At 39.6% G+C, this 21984-nt stretch overlaps 4 protein-coding genes and 3 non-coding genes across 8 annotated transcripts; 3 read left to right on the forward strand and 4 right to left on the reverse strand.

Annotated features, from left to right (window-relative positions):
- Nucleotides 1-10: 10 nt before the first annotated feature.
- trnac-gca (transfer RNA cysteine (anticodon GCA)) lies at nucleotides 11-82 on the reverse strand. Its single transcript has one exon. It is a non-coding gene; the product is annotated as a tRNA-Cys (tRNA).
- Nucleotides 83-339: 257 nt separating this feature from the next.
- On the reverse strand, nucleotides 340-411 carry trnac-gca (transfer RNA cysteine (anticodon GCA)). Its single transcript has one exon. It is a non-coding gene; the product is annotated as a tRNA-Cys (tRNA).
- Nucleotides 412-2874: 2463 nt separating this feature from the next.
- LOC137912876 (SPARC-like protein 1) lies at nucleotides 2875-6419 on the reverse strand. The gene is made up of 10 exons (XM_068757009.1): nucleotides 6366-6419; nucleotides 6186-6251; nucleotides 5039-6085; nucleotides 4659-4767; nucleotides 4265-4386; nucleotides 4066-4186; nucleotides 3836-3972; nucleotides 3521-3669; nucleotides 3147-3295; nucleotides 2875-2903 (listed from the first exon to the last, which is right to left on the reverse strand). Exons 1-10 carry the CDS (start codon nucleotides 6417-6419, stop codon nucleotides 2875-2877), a joined length of 1983 nt encoding a protein of 660 aa, XP_068613110.1.
- A 3135-nt stretch (nucleotides 6420-9554) lies between these two features.
- Nucleotides 9555-12293, forward strand: LOC137912888 (dentin sialophosphoprotein-like). Its single transcript, XM_068757023.1, has 11 exons — nucleotides 9555-9608; nucleotides 9971-10018; nucleotides 10374-10466; nucleotides 10634-10687; nucleotides 10803-10835; nucleotides 10958-11005; nucleotides 11090-11131; nucleotides 11221-11280; nucleotides 11392-11433; nucleotides 11509-11568; nucleotides 11667-12293. Exons 1-11 carry the CDS (start codon nucleotides 9555-9557, stop codon nucleotides 12024-12026), a joined length of 894 nt encoding a protein of 297 aa, XP_068613124.1. The 3' UTR covers nucleotides 12027-12293.
- A 175-nt stretch (nucleotides 12294-12468) lies between these two features.
- trnai-aau (transfer RNA isoleucine (anticodon AAU)) lies at nucleotides 12469-12542 on the forward strand. Its single transcript has one exon. It is a non-coding gene; the product is annotated as a tRNA-Ile (tRNA).
- Nucleotides 12543-12882: 340 nt separating this feature from the next.
- Nucleotides 12883-15699, reverse strand: LOC137912882 (aprataxin-like). Of its 2 annotated transcripts, none has more exons than XM_068757017.1 (7): nucleotides 15570-15699; nucleotides 15151-15197; nucleotides 14681-14959; nucleotides 14513-14572; nucleotides 14196-14422; nucleotides 13581-13684; nucleotides 12883-13459 (listed from the first exon to the last, which is right to left on the reverse strand). In XM_068757017.1, the coding sequence occupies exons 1-7, from the start codon at nucleotides 15697-15699 to the stop codon at nucleotides 13308-13310; spliced, it is 999 nt and encodes a 332-aa protein (XP_068613118.1). In that variant the 3' UTR covers nucleotides 12883-13307. The 2 variants fall into 2 exon arrangements, with proteins under 2 accessions (XP_068613118.1, XP_068613119.1); XM_068757018.1 differs by having other exon boundaries at nucleotides 14681-14934; nucleotides 15570-15663.
- Nucleotides 15700-15881: 182 nt separating this feature from the next.
- On the forward strand, nucleotides 15882-21283 carry LOC137912872 (dnaJ homolog subfamily A member 1-like). Its single transcript, XM_068757006.1, has 9 exons — nucleotides 15882-15903; nucleotides 16894-17045; nucleotides 17284-17476; nucleotides 17785-17889; nucleotides 18110-18337; nucleotides 18424-18538; nucleotides 18920-19035; nucleotides 19400-19500; nucleotides 19636-21283. Exons 2-9 carry the CDS (start codon nucleotides 16914-16916, stop codon nucleotides 19861-19863), a joined length of 1218 nt encoding a protein of 405 aa, XP_068613107.1. The 5' UTR covers nucleotides 15882-15903; nucleotides 16894-16913; the 3' UTR covers nucleotides 19864-21283.
- The last annotated feature ends 701 nt before the right edge of the window (nucleotides 21284-21984 follow it).

Below are 21984 nucleotides of genomic sequence, written 5' to 3' on the forward strand. Positions count from 1 at the left end.
TCCCCTGTACATGGGGCACCTGGATTTGAACCAGAGACCTCTTGATCTGCAGTCAAATGCTCTGCCACTGAGCTATACCCCCCAATGGCCTCAAGAATAGTCTGTATATTCAGCCACTGTGATGAAGTACAATCAGGAGTAATTCGATTTTCACTGACAAATATTATTATTATACAACTGATATCATCCTTGAATGCTTCTATGGACAAACTAGGAAAACATGTGTACACTTACAGTTCATCAAATGTTTAAACTGGTAGATTGTTCAGTGGAAGAAAAAAATATCATTGTACTGAAGGACAACATTAAATTCCATAATGATATCCTGTTTCCCTGTGCAGGGGGCACCTGGACTTGAACCAGAGACCTCTTGATCTGCAGTCAAGTGCTCTACCACTGAGCTACACCCCCTGATGACAGCAAGCAGAGTTTCTCTCTTTTCACTGTCAAATATTATTATAATCGAAATGACATCACCATTAAATGCTTCTCTGGACAAACTCGGAAAACATGTGTACACTTACAGTTCATCAAAATTCAAACGAGTAAATTGTTCACTGGATTTCTGTCATGTTTCATCAGCACGTTTTCTCAGGGTGTTTAGAGCCATCTAGAGACATTCATTCCCAAATGTGGTCGGCTGGGTAACTTGTCTGGGCGCTGAGGCTGTCTGGCAAAGGTGTTTTTCTGGCTGCTGACAGGGCAGCCCGCAGCAGAGCAGGTAAACACCATCTGTGTACGCTTGGTCTGGATCTTCACTCTAATTGCACGCTGTCATGGAGTTCACCTCTGGAAGCGTTGTCTTCCTGTTTGCAGTTGCAACGAGTGCTCATTCCTGATTTTTTTTTTTTTGTGCAAATTATTTTCTATACATCTGATTCATAAATTCGCAGGGATTGATTTCAGATTTATGAACAAGATGCTTCTGCACAACTAGCAAAAGGCATTGGATGAGGGATGTTTGCAGGCGGCGCCATGCAAACAGACATTTGTGCTTATTTCCAGTCCCTTGCACGAAAACAAATGACATCAGAGGAGCCACACACGCTGACGCGGGCTGGTGCTGTTCAGTGTTTTGCTTCCAAGTTCACCTGGAAGTATTTTCATTGGCTTGAATTTCTAAAAATAACATTTTAATTCAAGCACATATTTAACTGATATGTTAGAATAAAGACTTCATCATTTTCAAACATTGATTTAAATTATTTATTGGTGATTAGACAGCGACATTCATAAAACAAAATTTGGGACATTTGTATTTATTTCATTTAATCATGAATACAGCTGTGATGAGCTGCGTCGTCTCATTATGTTTGCTCCTCCTCCGTCTCCATCCCAGAGCATTCTTCTTCCTCTTCCTCAGCAGCCATCGCCTTCATCACCGCCGGTTGCGTCCTCCTGAGGCGAGCGGCCGCTGAACGCTGAAACCTCAGTCTGCCGGCTGCCTGCCAGCCAGACGCTCGTGGCTGTTGCTGATTGTTCACCCCGGCCAGGGAGATCACGTGCACCTGCCCGGGGGTCAGCAGGGCGTTCTGTGGGTCCCCTCCAACAGCGCTCTGTGGCAGCAGGGCAAACATTGTGACCGGCCCACCACGGGCAAGCTGAGCCACACGCCCCTGTGAATTCACTTTGGTTCCGACTGGCTGCCCCACAAGAAATGCTCCAGCTTGTTGGAGCGCTCCAACAGGAATTAGATTCTGACTCGCTTGGCTCCCGACTGGTTGGATTAAAAATGAGCCGCCAAGTTGAAACAAGCGTGCTACAAGGGCTTCAGGGTTTAATGGGACCCCATTTGGAGCCCCAGGGTTGGCATTGCTGCCAGCGGCTGGTCCGTTTTTCAGTCCCTTATCGGTAGCTGCCTCAGCACTCCCTGACGACACGCCGCCCTCCACCACTACAGCAGAGATCTGAAAGATAAGCCACAGTGTGCAGAACATGGCGCATCTCAGTCACAGCAGGCAACTGGCAGGTGAAGAGCTCTGTGTTTGCTTTGCTTATGTAGACGACGTCAGATTTGGTGTTTGCCGAGAGAGGCCCAATCAGAGTCGGCCACTTTATCTCAAGACAACAAGTCGCTGTCATCATCATGACCATGCTAAAGGCTATTCATTGCTTTGTGGGTGCCATTATTCAGGATTATGTGGCAAACCTGACACCAGACATCAGTTACCTGCTCTCTCAGATTCGTGTTTTCATGTCATGGACTGCGCCACAAAAACAACACGATAATATTAGAATCGATGTCAGTCAGTTGGGTTCGAGTTAGGATATAATATTTGTGATGATATTTTTTTAATTTGAGGACTGTAATGAAACAGCGTTTTGTAAGGAATTCATAATGAACGGCCTGTTGCAATGAAATATTCTGAGTCAATGTCATTCTTCTCCGTGAAACTTTAATGAGAGGTCAAATGCAAAGTTTGGGTACAAAAAACATTTACAGCACTCTCTAAAATGACAAGAAACGTTGATTCAGTGGAATACAGGGGTGTGAAAGAATCTTAAACTTGATTCAAGTAGCAATTCTACACTAAATATTATAAAACACAGTTCTTCTGAAATACTCTATTTAAACATTTTCTATCTTCGTCTTCTTCTTTTTCTCAAGAGTGATGTAAACTTTTCCCCTTTCTTGGAATGAATGGGGTTAATAAGACATCTGAATGTGCTTCTTACTATATTCTATTAAAATTAAGCAAACAGTGGAATACAGAAGAAAATCCCAAATTTCAAAGCTTGGCCTGAAGCAAAAAAAACTACAATTACCATCAATGCTTGCTCTATTTAAGAGGAGAAATAATAGGTGTCTGCGTCTGTTCATGGAAGCTTCAGTGTTGTGGCTGCTTCTGCAAGCTCATGAGAAAAATACCGAGCTCAGAATAGCTGGTTGACGTCCATATCCTCTGTGGAGAAAATAAATAGTTGGTGTTATTCAGGTGAAAACAGCAGCAGCATCCCAGGATTTGCCAGAATGCGAAGACATTTATCCAAGAGTCTTAAAATGCCAAAGATTATCAAACTCTAACTTGATCAAAATCCCATTATTCATTAAAACAAAAGCCCAAATCAGAATATTTATCGTCATTGTCAATGTGTATAACAGTATTTGAGTTACAATACGCTTCTGATATTGCTGTTGCTCTTACCTTTCTTGATACCGAAACAGGAAGTCCACTCTTTGAAAGAAAGCTGCTTGTCCTTGTCAGTGTCGCACTCTTGGAAGAAGCGGGAGGTGCAGTGCTCCATTGGAACCAGAGGGACTCGAAGTGGAGCCAGCTCTGAGTGAGACAAGGCTCTGCACGGGGGGAAGATGGACATCAAATCAAAGTATTTCAATCAGGGATACGTGCAGCTGGCATCAAATTGAAAACATTTACCAACAGGGTTGGAGAAGAGTTCCAGCTTCCAAACGCATACCATAGTGAAAATATGTACCAAGAACATTTATTAATGTAATCCAAGAAATGAAGAGAATTGGAGTTTGATGTATTTTATTGTAATGAAATCGAAAAAAATCTACCTGTCAGAAGGGTGTTGGTCCAGTTGAGCAAACTGCCAGTGCACGGGATAAATGTACATGTTGTAGTTCTTCTCAAAGTCCTGAGCGAGCAGCTCAACAGAGTGATCACCTGCATGAAGACGCCTCTCATTCTCAAAGATTTTCTTCACCTACAGAATATGGAGCGTGAGTTTGATAGTCAGACAAACCATCGCTGTCGGAGAAAACCTACTCTAATTGACTATTAACTGACTGAATGCATATAGAATATATTTTTTAATAATCCTGATCATTTCCGTTACTTTGATATATATTCCTTTGAGCAGCACATCTTACTCTAAATCGCTGCTTCGCGGTGAGAAAGCCGGGAGACATGGAATCATGATCATAGAGTTGCAGCAGCACATTTTTCAGCCAATCTCGCATGCGTAGGGGGAACTGCACCAGCTCGGTGTCGACGCATTCCGGAATTACTGAAAGGGAAAAAAAATCAAAGCATTTAAAAAAAAAAATTGCTATACTTCAACCAACTTCAACTTCAATTTTTCACAACATTTAGTGCTCACATTTGCATGGCCCAGTGTAATCCAGATGCAATCGGTGCCCTCTTTTTGAGCCCTCCAGGTTGCATTTAGTAGCAAAGAGCTCGCATGACGTATCGTATGTTTTGTTGTCCGTCCCACAAACCTGCGCAGCAGCGAAACGCAACAATCAACTTCAGACATAACTGCTGAGGGCCGGGTTTATTTATCAGCAGGCACTTACATGATCATACTCATTCACACCAGGACGACACTCTGCCGGTTCTTGACAAACACAGCCCGGCTTATTGTCAGTAAGGAGTTTGCACACTTTTCCACGTTTGCAGGGGAATTTTTCACACGGATCTAGAAGACAGACAAGTTACAATGATCTTTGAAACGTAGTTTTCACAAGGCCATTTAAGGAGTGGCTTGATTGTAACTTTTGGTGTGATTGCTGGATGACGGTGACACGCCAACCCCTACATTCCTCCTGTTTAGTGATTTCATTCAACTCGGTCTGTATTATTCTCTCCATAAGCCTGAAGAGCAGTTTTGATAATGGCCATGATGGTTTAACCAAACGATCCAGTCAGCAGATTCCCTTTAGACGATGTTGATCTAGTGGGCCGACCAACCAGCAGAGGCTTCTGAGCGATGCACGCCTCCGGCAAGAGAAGGCCGGGAACCGGGGTACAGATCCACCGTGGCTCGTATCTGCACTGGATTCATTCCTACTACAGGGCCCTGGAAGAGCGTGCAGAAAAGACAAATACGTTCAAATAGTTACAACCGCTAAATTATGAGCATATATCAGGAAGTTAAAAAAGAACAGATCATGGCTAAACCGTGAAATTTGCCGATTTATCTAAACATGTGGAGCAACCTCACATTGTTTGAGTTTTTTTTTTGCTTCACTTTTAGTTTTCGGTTCAAACCCATTCCTGAGCTGAAACAACAGATAAAGGGAGTTGTACAGTTTGAAAACAAATTGAAGTGCAGATAATCCGCTCATTACCCATTTCCCTGCTCGTCTCCTTTTCGTCTTTGGGACTCTATTGTCAGTGTTGCTTCCTTCAGACTCCTGAGGATCCTGTTGGCCGTGTTCCTGTCCAGATAGTGTCTCCTCGCTTTGTGGGGCGTGCTTTCCTTCCCTCTGGTTCTTCTTTTGCTTCCTTTTCTTTCCCTTGGGGAGACTTCCACTGATGTTCTTGCTTTTCATTTCCTCCTTTCGAGCCCGTGTGGACTCAGACTCAGGCTCTGAGCCACTCCTCGTGTCCTTAGGGTCCACGTCTTCATCGGGTTCATTCTCATCAACAATTATTCCTTTAGATTCTGCACTTGGATCCTGAACAGGCATTCCGTTACTGTCCGCTGCCTCTCTGTTTTTTGTATTTGGTTCACTGTCTTCTGTAATCATGGGCAGGCCTTTCTCGCTGGCCCCCTTCCCTGTTACGTCCGTTCTGAAGAGAGGCTGCGTGTCATCGGTTTGTGTCTCTTTTTTACCAGATGAAATCTCTATATGTTGGAAGATGCCACTGTCAGCTGCGTAATCAAGGTCAACTGGGATTTCAGACTCTGTGCTACCGTCATCATTCAGCAACGCCCCGAGCTCCTCTTTATCTACTATTTGATCAACAGACTTTTCCCCCAGTGATGTTCTTTCCACTTCCATCTCTTTCCCCATCATTACAGCAGCAGCATCATTTTCTAGTTTCACTTCTTCCTCATCTTTCGCTTCACTAATTTCTTCAGTTTCCAGCATGTCATCTGAAGTCTTCTCCTCTTCTTCTGCTTCCTTCTCATCTTCTTCCTTCTCTTCTTCTTCTGCTTCCTTCTCATCTTCTTCCTTCTCTTCTTCTTCTGCTTCTTTCCTGAGGATCTCTACCAGGTCTTCATCACTCAGCAGAACCGCAGTGCTTTTGGCGACCTTTTCAGTCTCCTTGTTAGCATTAACGTTATCTTCAGATTGCAGTTCTTCACCCTCCTGCTCGCGGCTGCTGCCCTCAAATGGGAGTGAAGTGGGTACGGTCTGTGGATTGTCGGCCTCCTCTGTGATCATATCCTAATTTAGTTGGAAAGAAAAAGTATAGGTTACACAACATGAAAAAAATAATATTTTTCATATTTTTTTTGTTTCTGAAATCAATTTAGATTTATTTTACCTTTTCTTTGACTGTATTTGAAGTCTTGTGCAATCTGTGATGTTTTCCATGGCCTTTACTTTTTATCTTTTGGGGAAAAATAATAATAACAGATATTCAAAAAAAGCAGATACAAAAATATCACATTGCAGTTGTCTGACTGTTGGAAATTAACAAAATAAAATGTTAGAAATTACTCACAGAAAGTCCAACTGTGACTGCCAGTAAGCAGAGGAATACTAAGCAAGCCCTCATACCTGAAACATAAAAATGAATGGTTTATTTTTCACATGCTGTTTTATAAATTCTTTAAAAATACATTTTAAACAATCAATACATTATAATTTGACTTCTAACTGGTTCCAAAGTTACAACAGATGAGTAAATCTGTATGCTGCCAACACTTTCATAACAAGTGGGGCTGCAGGATTGTCCTCCACCGTTGTCAAGGTAACAGGATTCTGAGATGCGCCTCTCACAAAAGTCACATTCAGAACTAAAGTAAACATCAGAAGTTACCAGACTGGAAAAAAGTTTGCTAAGTCCACAAACTTTTTTGTCTCTGGACGGAAACAAAACAGACATTAGTGGGTCTGTCTGTCCAGTGGAGCAACGGCTCAATGGTTCAGCCCCGTAAATCCCAAAGAGGTGCAGGCGGATGGTGTGTGTGTGTGTGTGTGAGTGTGTTTGTTAAAGGCACCACCATAAGCAATAAGTTGTACAGTGTTTCTATATTATATTATATTATATTGTATTATATTATATATTATTCACATATGAAAATATAGACATAATATCATTTGAACACATTTAATACAAACTTTTAGATGTAATAATAATAATAATATTACGCGGTACCACATATATTTATTGTATTTTATCTTTTTGAGGCTTATAATTGGTTAACATAATGTATGTGTGCATTCATTTTTGACTATATATTTGCTCATCATATAAAATAACATCTACCAAAAAAGCATCCAAGTTTAGGCTGCCACAAAAAGGGCTGCACATTTTAACCAAGCCTGCAGTCACTGCATGCACTACACTTCAAGATCATTTAAGTTCAAGTTCAAAGTAATTATCGAGCATGATGTCGCTCACAGACAAATACACACATGCATATCTATTTTGTAATTAAACAATTGCCTTTCAAACCACTGGAAAACTCTCTGTCAGATTTTACCTGAGGCTGGAAGCTGCAATGAGAAATGAGAATCCCACACAAGGGGTTGTATTTGCCTGTGTTGGTCCTTTGAAGATGTCCTTTTGTATTCGAGGAGGCCGGCACACTGTCACACAAACACACTGCTTTTTCTGGGTCTATTGCGTCAATACATTTTCTGACTTGGGGAGGGTCTCTGGGGAGGGTCTCTGGGTGACCGAGATACAGAGAGGGAGGTGGGGAGATCTTTCACTGTATGTGTCAAATTTAATACACTTGGTCTTTCAGGATGTTTTGATGTCTGACATCATGTGTTTTGATATGTTTGTTTTCTTTTCAATATTAATTACATCTAATAATAATTAACTAATTCTAAAGTTTGGCCTGATGGTGGCGCCAGAGAACTGGCCAAGATATCATTATCAAGGGGTTACAGTAGTTATGTATTCAACAAAATACCTGACAAAAAAAACTTGATCAAGAATTTTCTGTAAATCATTTGCTGTAGGCGAATTTACCTGGAATCAGATTGACTCCAAGGATAAAATGTGTTTGAAATATCTAAGGATAACGGGAAGGTTTTGGAAATGTTTAACAATTTGTAATAAAAAAATTAAATAACAAAAAACTTGTGAGATGAAATGTGTAGACACATTTGACCACCAGATGTCACTCATATCATTAATCCTGAGGTTTAGGACAACCCCCACCCACCCAGTATACAGATTCTGTATACTGTATGAATCACATAAATTTGCAGAGCAACTAAAATGGTCAAAAGCAATATCTTTGTCTGAAATTTAGCAATAAAAGTATGAAGATGAAACAACGTTTTAAAAAAATATTGAAGTTCTGGAGTCCATGTATTTAGTTTCAGTCCATTACCGCTTATATCTAAGGGCCAGACACTGTCCTGTAGGATTCTGTATCTCCTTCATTGGATATATCTTTAATGGACCAGTCACAACAAACTGCTGGAACGCCTTGGCGAGGAAGGGTTTACAACTCTGGTCTGTCCTGTTCTAAATTTCCATTTACCTGTAATATAATAAACCTCATCTGACCATTGGAAAACTGGCTGAAAGTCTTAATAAAAGATCATGTTGTTGACTGCGAGTGTGTATGTCATAACAAGCGTCCCCCGTCCTCCCGTCACTCCTCCCTTGTGCTAAAGCAGGAACTTACAACAACTGGCTGCTGTGGTTTTGGCAAACATCTCCAGACTGGCGAGCATCCTGTCTAATTACATGTTTCTTTTGCATGGCTTCAATCCAATGTGAGGTCAAATTAGGAATTCTGTCGTTACATTTTTGGCTTGCCCATATAAGGACATCCAGGAAACCCCTTTAGGCCTCAGTGGGGACACACGGAAGTCTTTATTTTAGCATTCTACTACATGTGCCCAATATAAAACAAGTCACATTTTCAGTGGCATCAAGTAACAATGAAGACAAAGAGTTCCAAATGCACATGTTTATTTTATCATATTTAAGTTTATGACAAGCTTAATCCATTTTATTGGATTTGGATTATTTAGAAAAATATTTTGGAGGTTGAAACTTCAGATCTCATCTGTTCTTTGTATCTAATTAGAAAGAAAGAAAAAACAAAGCAGTCAAAGTTTTGGTCAAATACAGAGCGTATAGCTGAAAAAACAATCCTGTTCTTCGGAAACAAGTATGACCTCATCTACCTCTCCTTTCCTCACTCAGCGGGTGAGGCTGTTTTTTCAACAGGCCACAAACCCTATGGTTTAAGATGCCGAGCTATATTTTACAGAAGACGCGAGAGGGGGCGGAGGAAATGTACCGTCTGTCTGAATGAAACAAATGTGTGTGGAATATAGACAGTGGAGCGACATCCGGAAGGAAGTGATGCAACTGCTTCAATTAAGCTTGCTTATAAAAAAGGCTTCCTTGGAGTTTCCAACAGTGCATCCACACACCGTTGCCTTGACTGCATCAGCTGCCACTGGGCGCTCGTTTTGCTGCTCCATCCACTGATCAAGGACCACTGAGGACATTTTTTCACTGCTCTGATTCCAGCGATCAATGAGGTGAATAATTATGTATTGAGTGATTGTAGTTTTCTGCAGTTTTTGATGTGGTAATATCCTTTCCAGGAATACAACCTCAACACCATGCTGACTTTTTTTTCTTTTTCTGATTGGCATTTTATAATTAGTAACTGAATGTATTAATTCCATGATGTATCTCTGTTGCAGAATGAAGGTTACCATAATTGCATTTTGTCTGATTGGGGCAGTTTTTTCCATCCCAGTAAGTATGAAAAGTTTTTATTTGTTTTTTTTGCTCTCTGAAGTCAGGCTTTTTAAAGTTATACATTTTAGTTGTCACTTAGAAAACGTCCTTAAATGTCTTCTACGGATAAATGTATATACCCCATGTAATAAATGTTATATTCTGTCATCTTTCTGCTGCATTCTTTTCTTTTTTACATTTTTTCTTTTTTACATTTTCTTAATGTCACCATTGCTGTTAGATGTAAGCAAAGCATGATAGCTTGGTGTGGCAGAAAGTGGGGTAAAAATTATTTAATCTCCAACATGTAACAGTAATTATTGTAACATTAATCTAGTTGTTTTTTCACTTTCCTAATCATGACTTCTTCTTTATGGCAGCTTGTATACAATGACGCTTCGGAATCGAATGAGCTTGGCTCAAACACTGTGAGTTCTATAACTAGTCTCATATTTAAATATTTGCATTTTTTTTGCACACAAAACTCAAAATTGTTGTCACTTAAATTGTTTAATTGCAGCCAATTTGTGTTCCGTTGAGACGGCCAGCAGAAAATCTAACAATAGATGTGGTTACTCCAAGACATCCCACACCTCAAGACAATTTTAGGGATCATGCTTTAACATCCTGCCTGTCTGGAATCATTTCTTTATGTAGTAACAGCTTGATTTGTGTTAAAGGGCCTTAAATTGAATAAATGATTGTTTGTGCTGCAGTTTTAAAGCACTGTTAAGTATAATTTGTCTTATGCTTGCCTTGTTTTTGTGTGTGTGTGTGTGTCAGGCTGAGAGTGTGTCTGTTTCACAATCTGCTGAAAATCATGCCACAATGATTCAAGTGATGCAACAGAGTTCTGAAGAAAGATCCTCAAGTCAAGTATGTTATATTCAGTTTGTAACCTCGCCACCCCTCCAGGGACCCCATATATGAGTAGTTGTTAATGTAAAAGATGGATGGATGGCCTACAGGAATTAATACATACATTTCTGTTGTGTTGCAATTTTTAAATTAATAGTTGTACTTTCTTTTATCTTCTTCACCAGGCTGAAACCCCATCAGTTCCACAAACACCTGAAAATAAGAACGCAGAGATTCAGGTAATGTGTGCACTTCTTCCGATGATTAGTAAATAATTATTTTTGCAATGCAGATGAGTTTGTGCATCACTTTAATCAGCCGATTTTCACTTAAATGGGTGTGTTTGTATTTTAGCAGCAGAGCTCTGAAGAGATGGCCTCAAGTCAGGTGAGCTATTTGGATTTTTGAATCTTTCTACATGATTGAAAAAGAAAATCACGTCATTTTAATCTAAATAACATAAATAAATGATTGTGTCTGAATTCATCTTATCAAATGTGTCTTTTCAGAGTCAGAGTTCAGAGTCAGAATCATTAGAATCGGCATCAGTGGAAACGGTGTGTTGAATCAATTACTAATTAATTATTCAAAAACTGGGAAGATACATTTTCTAAAACATGGCATTTATTTTTCACAAACAGAATTCAACAGAGAGTGACAGTCAATCTGATGAAGATGATGAGGTAAGACTACCGACTACCAGCCGGTAATGTATGGAACAAGATCCTTTTGGTCTCCCACTTAGCTCATAATATTCCCTGTATTTCCACAGGCAGACTCTCTGACTGCAACCACAGATAGCAGCCTGAGCAGCGAGGAGGAGGATCAAACGGTTGCACTTTGGAAATTATTATTTTCATTATTTAGATTGCTAATTTTATAGCTGTGGGAATGAAATCCTGCATCAGTACTCAAATTCTATGTTTCTTTTTTTTCTCCACAGACTTCAGAGGAAAGTAACAGTCAATCTGATGAAGTAAGACTGGTCAAATAAAGTTTGTTGTCAAATTAGACATTTCGTACCCTCTGAGCTCACTTTTTTTCCTTTCTGTTTCCAAAGGCAGGATTTGTGAGTGAAACCAGAGATGACACCATGGGCAGTGAGGAGAATGTCCGGAAGGTAGGATAAAAAAAAAAATCACACTCGTAGTTTTGAACTTTTTCCTGCTTTAGATGAGATTAAATTTGAGACAATTTTCCTTTCATTTTACACATCAGAGCTTGGTTCAAGTGATTGCCAGTGTCATGAAAGCCCTAAGTGCAGAAAACAGCAGTACAGAGGCCAATGGCCAATCGGACCTCACTGGGAGCAGTGCCAGCGACAGCAGTGACACCAGTGAAACCAGTGAAACCAGTGAAACCAGTGACAGCCGTGACACCAGCGAAAGCACAGAGGGTAGCGATGCCAGTGACAGCTTGGAGATTGAACAAATCAAAACCCCAGACTGTGTGAATGGAACGGAGAGCTGCGAAAGTGAAGAATATTTCTTCCAGGATATAGGAGACGATGCTCAGTTTTCAGTCCACAATATGATGGTGTCAGAAGAGAATGAGAGGGAGTTAACGCTGAAGAGATGATAGAGGGGAGCTCTGTGTCACCCACTGTGAACTATAACACCATTAAAATGACCTGTTTGAAAACCTCAGGAAGTCAAATTTACTTGTTAATGTTGATTTTGAGAATATATTATGCAGCTGAGAGATTTTTACGCGTGGTCATTGTTATGATAATTTTGCCTCTGCATTTACATTGTTTAGGAAATCATTGATGACTAAAATGGATATATGTTATTGCATGTTTTAATAGTAACTGACAATTTATAGACATAGACATCACAGAACAATGATTAATGCCTTATTTCAGGCAGTTCAAATTTATATGTTGTAAACCAGTCTAAGCTGCGCGTCCTGAAAGTTGCTATACAAATAAAGATGTTTTTTATACTAATACATTACTTTTACTGGTTTTTTTCTTTTACGATGTTTGTTTGCATTTATTTTAGGCGGCGTTGCTGCCACTGGCCGGTTAGCTCAGTTGGTTAGAGCGTGGTGCTAATAACGCCAAGGTCGCGGGTTCGATCCCCGTACGGGCCATCAAGATTTTTTCACATTTCACAAATTTCACTTGAAACGTGACGTGGATACGACACACAAATTTCGACACTTCAAAGAGCCATCCTAAAATCTCGGAAATGTATGTTCCTTCTGCTCAGTAAAAACGAGAGCTCCCGTTTGTACACCCGAATTACACTCGATGGCGATGAGTCTTGCATCCCACTGTGATTTGCAAACAATGCATATATTCACTTTGATTGAGGCTATTTTGATAATTGTCATCAGAATAGATATAACAAAAGGTAGCTCTCAAACTTAAATGGAAAGAAACAAGTGTTTATTTTGTTGCTATAGTGTATGTACAGGGCCAAGCGTCCCAAACTCAAGCATAGCAACAACTTAAATACAATTCAATTCAAACACTTTCCGCCACACAAGATGAAATGTGAAGAGAGATGGGCATTCAATGCGATTATATAAATGAAATTAAACACATCAGTGCTCTGCGGTCAGGGAAAAATCAGTATGTTTGGGGGGGGAAATATTTTATAAACATATTTAAACATGTAGTATCACCAGAAATATTCTAATACAGAAGGTGAAATCCAACAGAAGCGGCAACCATCTTCATCGTGGCACTCATTTTATTCCCTACTGAAAAAATCACAAGTTGCAACTTGGGATGTTGTTCCAACTTTTTAAACAAGTTTTATAAAATTCTAAATCATAATTTACAGGAAAATATTATGTCAATGCAACACAATCTGAGGTTGAACCCTTAAACACCTGAGACATTACATCCTCTTAGGGAAAGTGAGACTTTAGATGTTCCTTCAGAGACGGTATAGTGGCCAGCTCTGTGGGACACATATGACAGGAGAGGCGTTGTTTCAACAGCTCAATGATCCCTTCTTTGACTGTGACCTCTCCATTCGTTTCAAGCATCTGAATAATATCTGAAGATAAAAGAAAAAGGCGGGGGAAAGTGTAAGTGTGTATGAGTGTACCGCCGAAGTGCACTGACTTCAAAGTCCAAGTTAACAACTCTGACAAATTCACATCATAAAAGTCTCTCACCATGAGACTCAATGAAATAACCAGTTGTGAATGAGTTCCAGTGCTTTTTGGTCTTCAAACAAGGCGAGTCAAAGTCTTGGCTGATCACATGGAGGTGTACATGACTGCAAAAAAATAGACAAACACTCAAACCTTTAGTTTTTGAACTTTAGGCACAAATTTGAATCATAAAATATATATGTGCCAGTTGTTTGCATTTAAAGAACTGCAGCCTTTGCTGAGAATAATTCTTAAAAGCTACTGAGACTCATGTATTAGGTAAATTAAATGACTTCTGAATTATGTTCATTGTGACAGATGTGAGCATTTCACACTCCACAGGTATTTCATTTGTCTGCAATTACAATATATGCAATCAAGGAAGACAACAAATAATGGACACTAGTCACAGTGTATGCCCCCGCAACGTTTTTAATACTATGTGGAATTAAAGGGTAAATGTAAAAGTTTACATTTTTAAAAGAAAAAAAACTCAATAATTAGACAGGAACAGATGTAAGTTGTTCAATCAAAGGCAGCAGTGAACATGCAGCAGACCTGAAGTCACAAAGGCTCTTAATATTTTTACGTTTTTAGCTTAATTCCAGGGTGCGCTTTATGCTTTGCTGTGGTTACCTCATACTAGGGATGGCATGGTACCCCTTTCGGAAGCGTAACAAGTTAACATCTGGACACTGCTGAATCATCTGATCAGCAACTCGCTGCATGTGTTTCACCAGGCCGCAGTGCTCGTCGCGCAAGGCCTTCAAACTGGAAATGGTCTGCCACGGTAGGACAAGCCAGTGGTAGCGAGCTTTGGGGTACTTATCCTTGATTACTACCACTACATCATCCTTGTACACCTAGAAAAAAAAGGAGAAGAACACTATTCTATACTCTGTTTCAGTGTTATAAGCACAACAAAGTGATACAGTCATGTGCCTGCAGCTTACCTGCATCTGTGGGTCTTGCATTGAGGCCTTCAGACCTTGGTTCCAATGTCCAACTTGTTCCTGTGACATAGCAACAATATTCATAACAGCTCCAGTAAATCCAGAAAGGAGAAGGAAAGAAAATCAAAAACATTTTAAATACAGGCATGTCAGTTTCCTTCTTCTTACACTTGTTTTTGTGGCTTCTCGGTGGCTGACTGGCACAGACACCCTATCTGTCTGTTTGGCTGCTTTCATACTCTGGGATTCTGTGTGGCTGTCTTTGTCCTCTGAAGTCGGCTGGCGTTGTTTTTTGGTGGCACCATGTAACCCACTGGGATCCTCCTTAAACTCCAGTGTGTACTGGTATAGCCGATTTACAATACGAAGCTGCTGTCCAGGCTTCATCTTAACCACGTTGCCCTTGCCCACCGCCACAGAATCTATGGAGGTGGGGTTCAAGCCAAGCTTTGGAATAAAGGTGGGATTAAGATGAATGGTAAATAACAAGTGCTAATCAGTTATGATTCCTGTAATGAGGCTTGAGAGAAAGAAATTGTGTTAAAATTAAGTGTTCAAATCCCAAGTTACACAGACCCCATTTCCTTTTTTGTTGTTGTTAATTCTGAAGGAAAAAGATGTCTGCTAATGTTCCTTACCTGTTTGACTTTGACGTAGCCTTTGTTGCATTCTGCTTGTAGTTCAACTGGTTGAGAAAGAATAACATTTGCACAGGTGAAAATGTAATAAAAACCTTCAGGTTTTCCTTAACTTAAATATAAGACATGTGCACATACATTAATATCAGTACTCTATGACAATCATGCAAAATAAAAACATAATACAGCAGCATTCATTGTACGGAAATAAAACAAAACATTTTTATTAGTTTTTAGGAATTCTCTAAATAAATCAATATTCTGGTAATAAGGATGGATACTATTTTTATTTTTGACTATTTTTCTTAAAATGTTCACGATTAATTTACATATATTCCTCTATATGTTCTAGAGTGGCATATACAAACTTATGAACGAATCATAAATCTTAGCTACTTGCTAACGTATCCTGATATTACCTTGCTGCCGAGAGCATTTTTTGTCTTTAATAGTCGTTTCCGGACCTCGACCCAAAACAACTGCTTGAAGGTGAGGCAGTCGAATTGGTTTATGATTACCTTCCACACTGAGAAGCCAGCAAATAGGCATTTTTATAATTAAATGTATCAGATTCTTCCGGAAGTGTTTACAACCCTCCCACGCTTGTTTTTGGTGACGTCTTGTCGCGGAAAGTTGACGTCACGACGTCAGGTTTTTGGCCCAGGTTTACAGGCGTGTTGGAAGGTTCTGGAAGGGATTGAACTGAGTTGTGTTCTGAATTTACCAGGATTGGACACACGGCTCTTATATAAGGTTGGAAGTGAATTATTTAACTGTATATATTCTGTTCGCACCACTGTTAACTTTATTTTCCAAGCTTATATAGTTAGAAACTCAGTTTAGCCAACGTGTTAGCATTAGCAAAGCTATCATTTGCAGGGCCATGTAACGCTATCTTAAGTAAGCGTGTATAAAACGGGTCGGCGTTTTCTTCGTGAGACAGCGGGTGAATGGGTTAGCTAATATGTTTAGCCTGATTTATAGCTGTCGTTTTATATCGATTTATGTTTCGTGGTTGATGCTTCATTGTTCGGATTTAATCCATCACATCCATAGCAAGCACGAAATATTAAAGTTACAGTTTACTAGTGGATTATTCGGTTATTTTCTGGGTTCCTGTTTACTTTCCGTAAACAAACACGTCATGTTAGACTCCTGGACTACATATATAATGATCAAAAGGTTCCTTACTGGTGGTAGAATGTAGGTAAATATTTTTGATTGATATCCCAGTTTATTTTTATTTATTTAATTTTTTTTGATCAAACATGTGATTGTAAAACTTCCCTTTATTCTAAATGAATTTACCCAACAGTATATACAGTTTCAGTTTCAATTCTCTGTCACTGGTTTAACGTTGAGGGCGGGACAAAGTCCATTCGGTGTTTTCTGCGTAATGAAGCAGGTGAATCACCCTAAAAACGTCACTTCAGCCTTTTAGAGTCATCTCGAACTTTAAACAGGATTTGACTAACAGGCCGGTTTCAGTCAGAGGCTCCCCAGCTCTCGTTCATTCTTCAATTTAATAATTCTGTATTTGGTAATTACGTTGCATCACATTATTGTTTTATCAAAGAATTTTGGTTTTCTTAAATGCCAAAGTGTTTAAAGTGATTTTTGACCTTTTTCATTCATATCTAAGAGAGACTTTCAATTCACATGGAATAAGCAAAACTATAATGGCTGTGCTCCATGCTTGGTGATCATGATCTGAATGTTTTGTTTTGTTTTTTTCTGCTCCAGATAATCTTTTAAAGACAAACATGGTCAAGGAAACGGGCTTCTATGATACTCTGGGAGTGAAACCCAACGCTACTCCTGACGAACTAAAGAGGGCCTATCGGAAGCTCGCCTTGAAATTTCACCCTGACAAGAATCCCACAGAAGGAGAGAAGGTAAGCACATTTTTATTGCACAGCTGTCGTTGAATTCCTGTCTTGATAAAGTTTCGACCTTTCCAATGGTCTGTGGTGAATTTATCCGAACTGTACATTTTCATATGTATAAGTCATTCAAAGGTAATATGTGAAGAGCTTTCATTTTTACACGCGCTTTCAAAAGAAGAATTTGTTTCACGCTACGATGAATTTTTGACCCTTTTCAGTTTACGTATATATTTTTGCCTCCTTGTAGTTCAAGCAGATCTCGCAGGCATACGAGGTGCTGTCAGATGCCAAGAAGAGAGAGCTGTATGACCGTGGGGGTGAAAAGGCTATAAAGGAAGGCGGGAGCGGTGGCGGCGGTGGTGGAGGAGGCTTTGCGTCACCCATGGACATCTTTGACTTGTTTTTTGGCGGTGGCAGTCGGATGCACAGAGAGCGAAAAGGTACATGAATAGAATCATGAGCTTTATGTTGATGTATTTAGTTTTACAACTTTGATTTCGATATAATCAAAAGTCAGTCAATGATATTGAGGAAATTATTCCAGTGAATGTAATGTAAAACCAAAAAAAGCAACGCGTATTCATATTTGAATATCTGGAAATATACAATATTTAACATTTTTGTTTGTATGTCAGCTAAAGAAATATCCGCTCATCCATCAAGCAGTAGTAATATCTTTGTCTTACTCATTTACTGCGTTCCTCTTGGGGAAAATTGTTGTTAAAATCTGTCATTTGTTTCACTACAGGGAAGAACATTGTCCATCAGATCTCAGTGACACTGGAAGAGCTTTATAACGGAGCGACGAGAAAGCTTGCTATCCAAAAAAATACCGTTTGTGAGCGGTGTGAAGGTAAGAGGCTGCTGCCCAAGTTATTTCTAGATGCGCTTGTCAACATTGATCAGGACACGGAAAATGTAGACATTTTAGAGAATGCGCAAATAAGTGTTTTGTATATTAATTACAGGTCTTGTTTCCAAATTGTTTTTAATAAAAAGCCGAAAGTAAAACATAAATGAACTTTATCTTCATCATATTGTGTGCTCTTTTATTTTTTATTTTTTTTGGGCAGGTCGTGGGAGTCGGAAAGGAGCTGCGCAGATGTGCATGACATGCCACGGTACAGGCATGCAGGTCCGCATGCACCAACTCATTCCAGGTATGGTCCAGCAAGTGTCCACAGTGTGCCACAGCTGTCAGGGCCAAGGGCAGAGAATCAGCCACAAGGACCGCTGCAAAGCATGTGGGGGGCGAAAGATTCTCCGGCAGAAGAAGGTCTTGGAAGTCCACATTGACAAAGGTGAGAGCGAAGGGCGAGGTATAGGTAATCAGTCAGTGACTGGTCCCAAACCAGAAGCCCGAATATTCAATATTCAACTGTCACAGGAATGAGAGATGGCCAAAAGATTGTTTTCCATGGAGAGGGAGACCAGGAACCAGGAATAGAGCCTGGTGATATCATCATTGTCTTGGATCAAAGAGAGCATCCGCGGTTCACCAGGTAATATTTTAGATATCACCTGTCTTGTTTTTGATTGAATCCACGTCGGTAGATGTTGTGAGGATCTGATTCTTTTCCAGTAATTGGAGGAACAATATATAAAGTAAGTATTTATTTACAGCCATGCGTAAGCAATGCATGTATAGATTATTGAAAACAGAAGCAGCATGTAGAGGTGCCAGTTCAGCCACTAGAGGTCAGTAAAACTTCATTATTGCTAAAAGAAAAATTATTTTGGGGGGGAAAGGAAACATTATTCTCATTATAATTCTCAATGCAGCCGATGCTTCTGTCTGCTACATTAAAGCACACTTTACCGATCAACCGAGTAAAATAACCGCCGTTTCCTTCGGTTTCTTCCTTTTTTTACTGCCTCATCAGGAAAGGAGAAAACCTGGTCAAGTCAATGGAGTTACAGCTGGTTGAGGCTTTGTGTGGTTTTAAGAAGCCTGTTCAGACACTGGACAACAGAACTCTCCTCATCACCTCGCATCCAGGTAAAACGAGTCAAAGCTCACGAGAGAACAAAGTTCAATCTGTTGTGCGATTATTCCAGAAAACCGGAACAACAAAAAAGATTTCCTCTCAGACAGTTAACCACAAAGGTTGGAGTCCGTCCAGCTAGTTTACCCATCTTCATAAATATCATTCCTCTTTGCAGGACAAATACATATATACATACCCAGAGAAATGGATTAAAAAAAAGTTTATCTACTTGAATTGTGAATAGATAAATACTAATTGTTTCTGTATTCACTCGGCATTGGCAAGGTCATTTTTGAGAAACGTGGATGAATAGATTCATTTGTTCTAGTTCTGTTTTTCATGACAAAGTAATTGCCTCTTTTTTTGTAATTACAGGAGAATTAATCAAACCTGGAGAGACAAAGTGTGTCTTGAATGAAGGGATGCCCATGTATCGCAGGCCGTTTGAGAAGGGACGCCTCATCATCCACTTCTCGGTAAGAAATATCAGACGTTTTTGATAGATTTCCGTCCCCATTTTCTCTTGTTTTATTTTGACTGCGAAAAAGCACTACAAACAGTACACGTCTGTTGTGTTCTTCCGTTCTATCTCTATTTACTTATTTCCGTAGGTCGTGTTCCCAAAAGCCAACTTCCTCCCTGAGCAGAAGCTGAAGGAGCTGGAGCGCTTCTTCCCAGAAAAGCTGGAGGCAGAGCACCCGGACAATATGGACGATGACCTCTACATCTACGCCGACCTGGAGGACTGTGATCTTGAGAACAGAAAAAGACCCGGCCATCAGTGCTACTACATGGAAGAGGACGACTGCTCCGGAGGTGTCCAGTGCCAGACGTCTTAAATACCAACTGACCTGGTTCTGATACCAGAAGCCCGTAGCCTCATCTCTAAAGAAAAGCTCCGTTGTGGAATTTTGTGCGCTTTTACTTAATTCCATCCCTTAAAATTATTACCGTTAGCGTGTTTGTTGTTTTTTTCCCCCCCAAACTTACCCGTATAACATAATTCCAACATGCTCCTGATTTATGCTGTTTTGGCGGACCCAGAGGTTCCAGTAGTGGCGGGTGTAAGCTTGGGCCTGGGTGAACAGGACTTCTTGTCATCTCTTGCACCTTATTTCTTAGTCTTTCAGTTACACTGTGATTGGAGATGAGGGCTGGTATTAAGGGGCTTCAGAAGAAAAACACATTTGGTCTAAACAAAGACTGCCTGCTTATTTGATGCCAATCTTAATATGAAAGTATTCTTTATAGTATTGCTGATCACCTTATAGTTGTGTCATTGTTGCTGACTTGTTACGTCTGCTCTTCAGATTGCAGCGGACGGATGAATGTCGAGTTTAACCATTTATGCTATTTTACCCGTTTAAGGGCTCTTTTCTAGATATTTGTACGCAATCTTAAAAAGATAAGGGGGTAAAGATGATACACATTCAGGTATGGCAGTGTGTAAGTTTGACCACTTCATTGTAGATTATTCAAACATTTCGCGTGCATTTTGATCTGCAGTTTTCTGTGATGATGCTGCACACCTATTGATATTTGGAAACCTTGTGTAGAACGTGAAATATCTGGTGGGTATACAACTAAAATACCTGCAATCCTAATTCCATTTGGTTTTCTGTTTTACTGTTATCCAGATAATTATCCTGCTTCTTGTGACTGGATCGTAATGCCTTGATGGAAAACATTTTCCCTCTCTCTTAAACGATGCCAAGCTGCACTCAGAGTGTGCAAAAAAAAAACAATAGTGGCTAATGTATGTGTTGCTGTAAAGTCTGAGTGATTTTGAAATGATTTCATTTCCAGTCAGGGTTTAGGTTATTTAAACTTGGAATTTAACTGAGCGAGCAAGTTAAATCCTTGGTGTTGTTGGGGAGGTTTTTATTTTAATTGTGTCTTTTGTCATTATTGTAGTACAAATTGTAAATGCCAGATGATCGATGGGAGGTTATGACGAGACATAAAGTTGGGACATCTGATACCTCATTGAAGTTTGAAAGCCTTATCATAAATGATCTAGACGCTGTGTAGTGATCCAGGTTCTCTCAGTGGTGACTGCCTTGGATATTGTGAAAACACAGCGAGCAGAATGGAGGAGCTTATAAAAGATTTACAGTTGTTATTGAATCAAATGCAAATTTAATTGTAACATTGGGGAACACAGCTTGGAGTGTTCTTCAAAATTCTTAATATACCTGTGTTAGGACCGTTTATCTATTTGTTAATGCTTTTTCATTTATTAAATTCGTTTTCATGGTTTCTCATTTGTGCTTTTGTGATATAACAACTGATATTTAAAAGGACAAGAACCTCCCTACTCATGAGGATCTTAATCATTTGTACTCTACAACTAATTCCAGTATGAAGTGAAGACTGACTTGTCACTTTGAGAAACTGGATATATTTTCATGTTGTAGAGTTCTAAATTTCAAAGTAAATTTGTAAGACATTTTAAAAATATATATTTTTAGAGATATATAGGCTGATTAAAAAACTGGGCAACTGTAAAGGTTTTTTATGTTATTGCTAATCATTTTTAATGTATCCTTTTTTTCATCATACTCATCCATCCAAGGAAGGATGGATCATACACATACAAAATAAGGTGCAAAGTGACTAAACAGTTTGGGAGATGGTGCAGATACCGATGTTAACTTTTGCCAGATGGTGTACAAATAATAAATACCAGAGAAGGCAGTATCTGTTAGTTGTAGGTGTACACATCCGATACACAGGGGCAGGAACTAACAACAGGTGGGATCACGTTAAAAAACTTTTGTTATACAAGATACAGAATGTGTCATTGGAGGTCCACTGAGCTTTATCATCATGCATAGTACCATGCGGAGTACTAAAAGTATTGTAGAGCCACATGTAGACAGTACACTGAGGTAGCATGCATAACACGGAAGAGGATAAAACCCAATACATCTGAATCATAATCATTGAAATACAGTTTT

This window comes from Brachionichthys hirsutus, unplaced genomic scaffold (assembly GCF_040956055.1).
Source record: "Brachionichthys hirsutus isolate HB-005 unplaced genomic scaffold, CSIRO-AGI_Bhir_v1 contig_248, whole genome shotgun sequence".
NCBI lineage: Eukaryota > Metazoa > Chordata > Actinopteri > Lophiiformes > Brachionichthyidae > Brachionichthys > Brachionichthys hirsutus.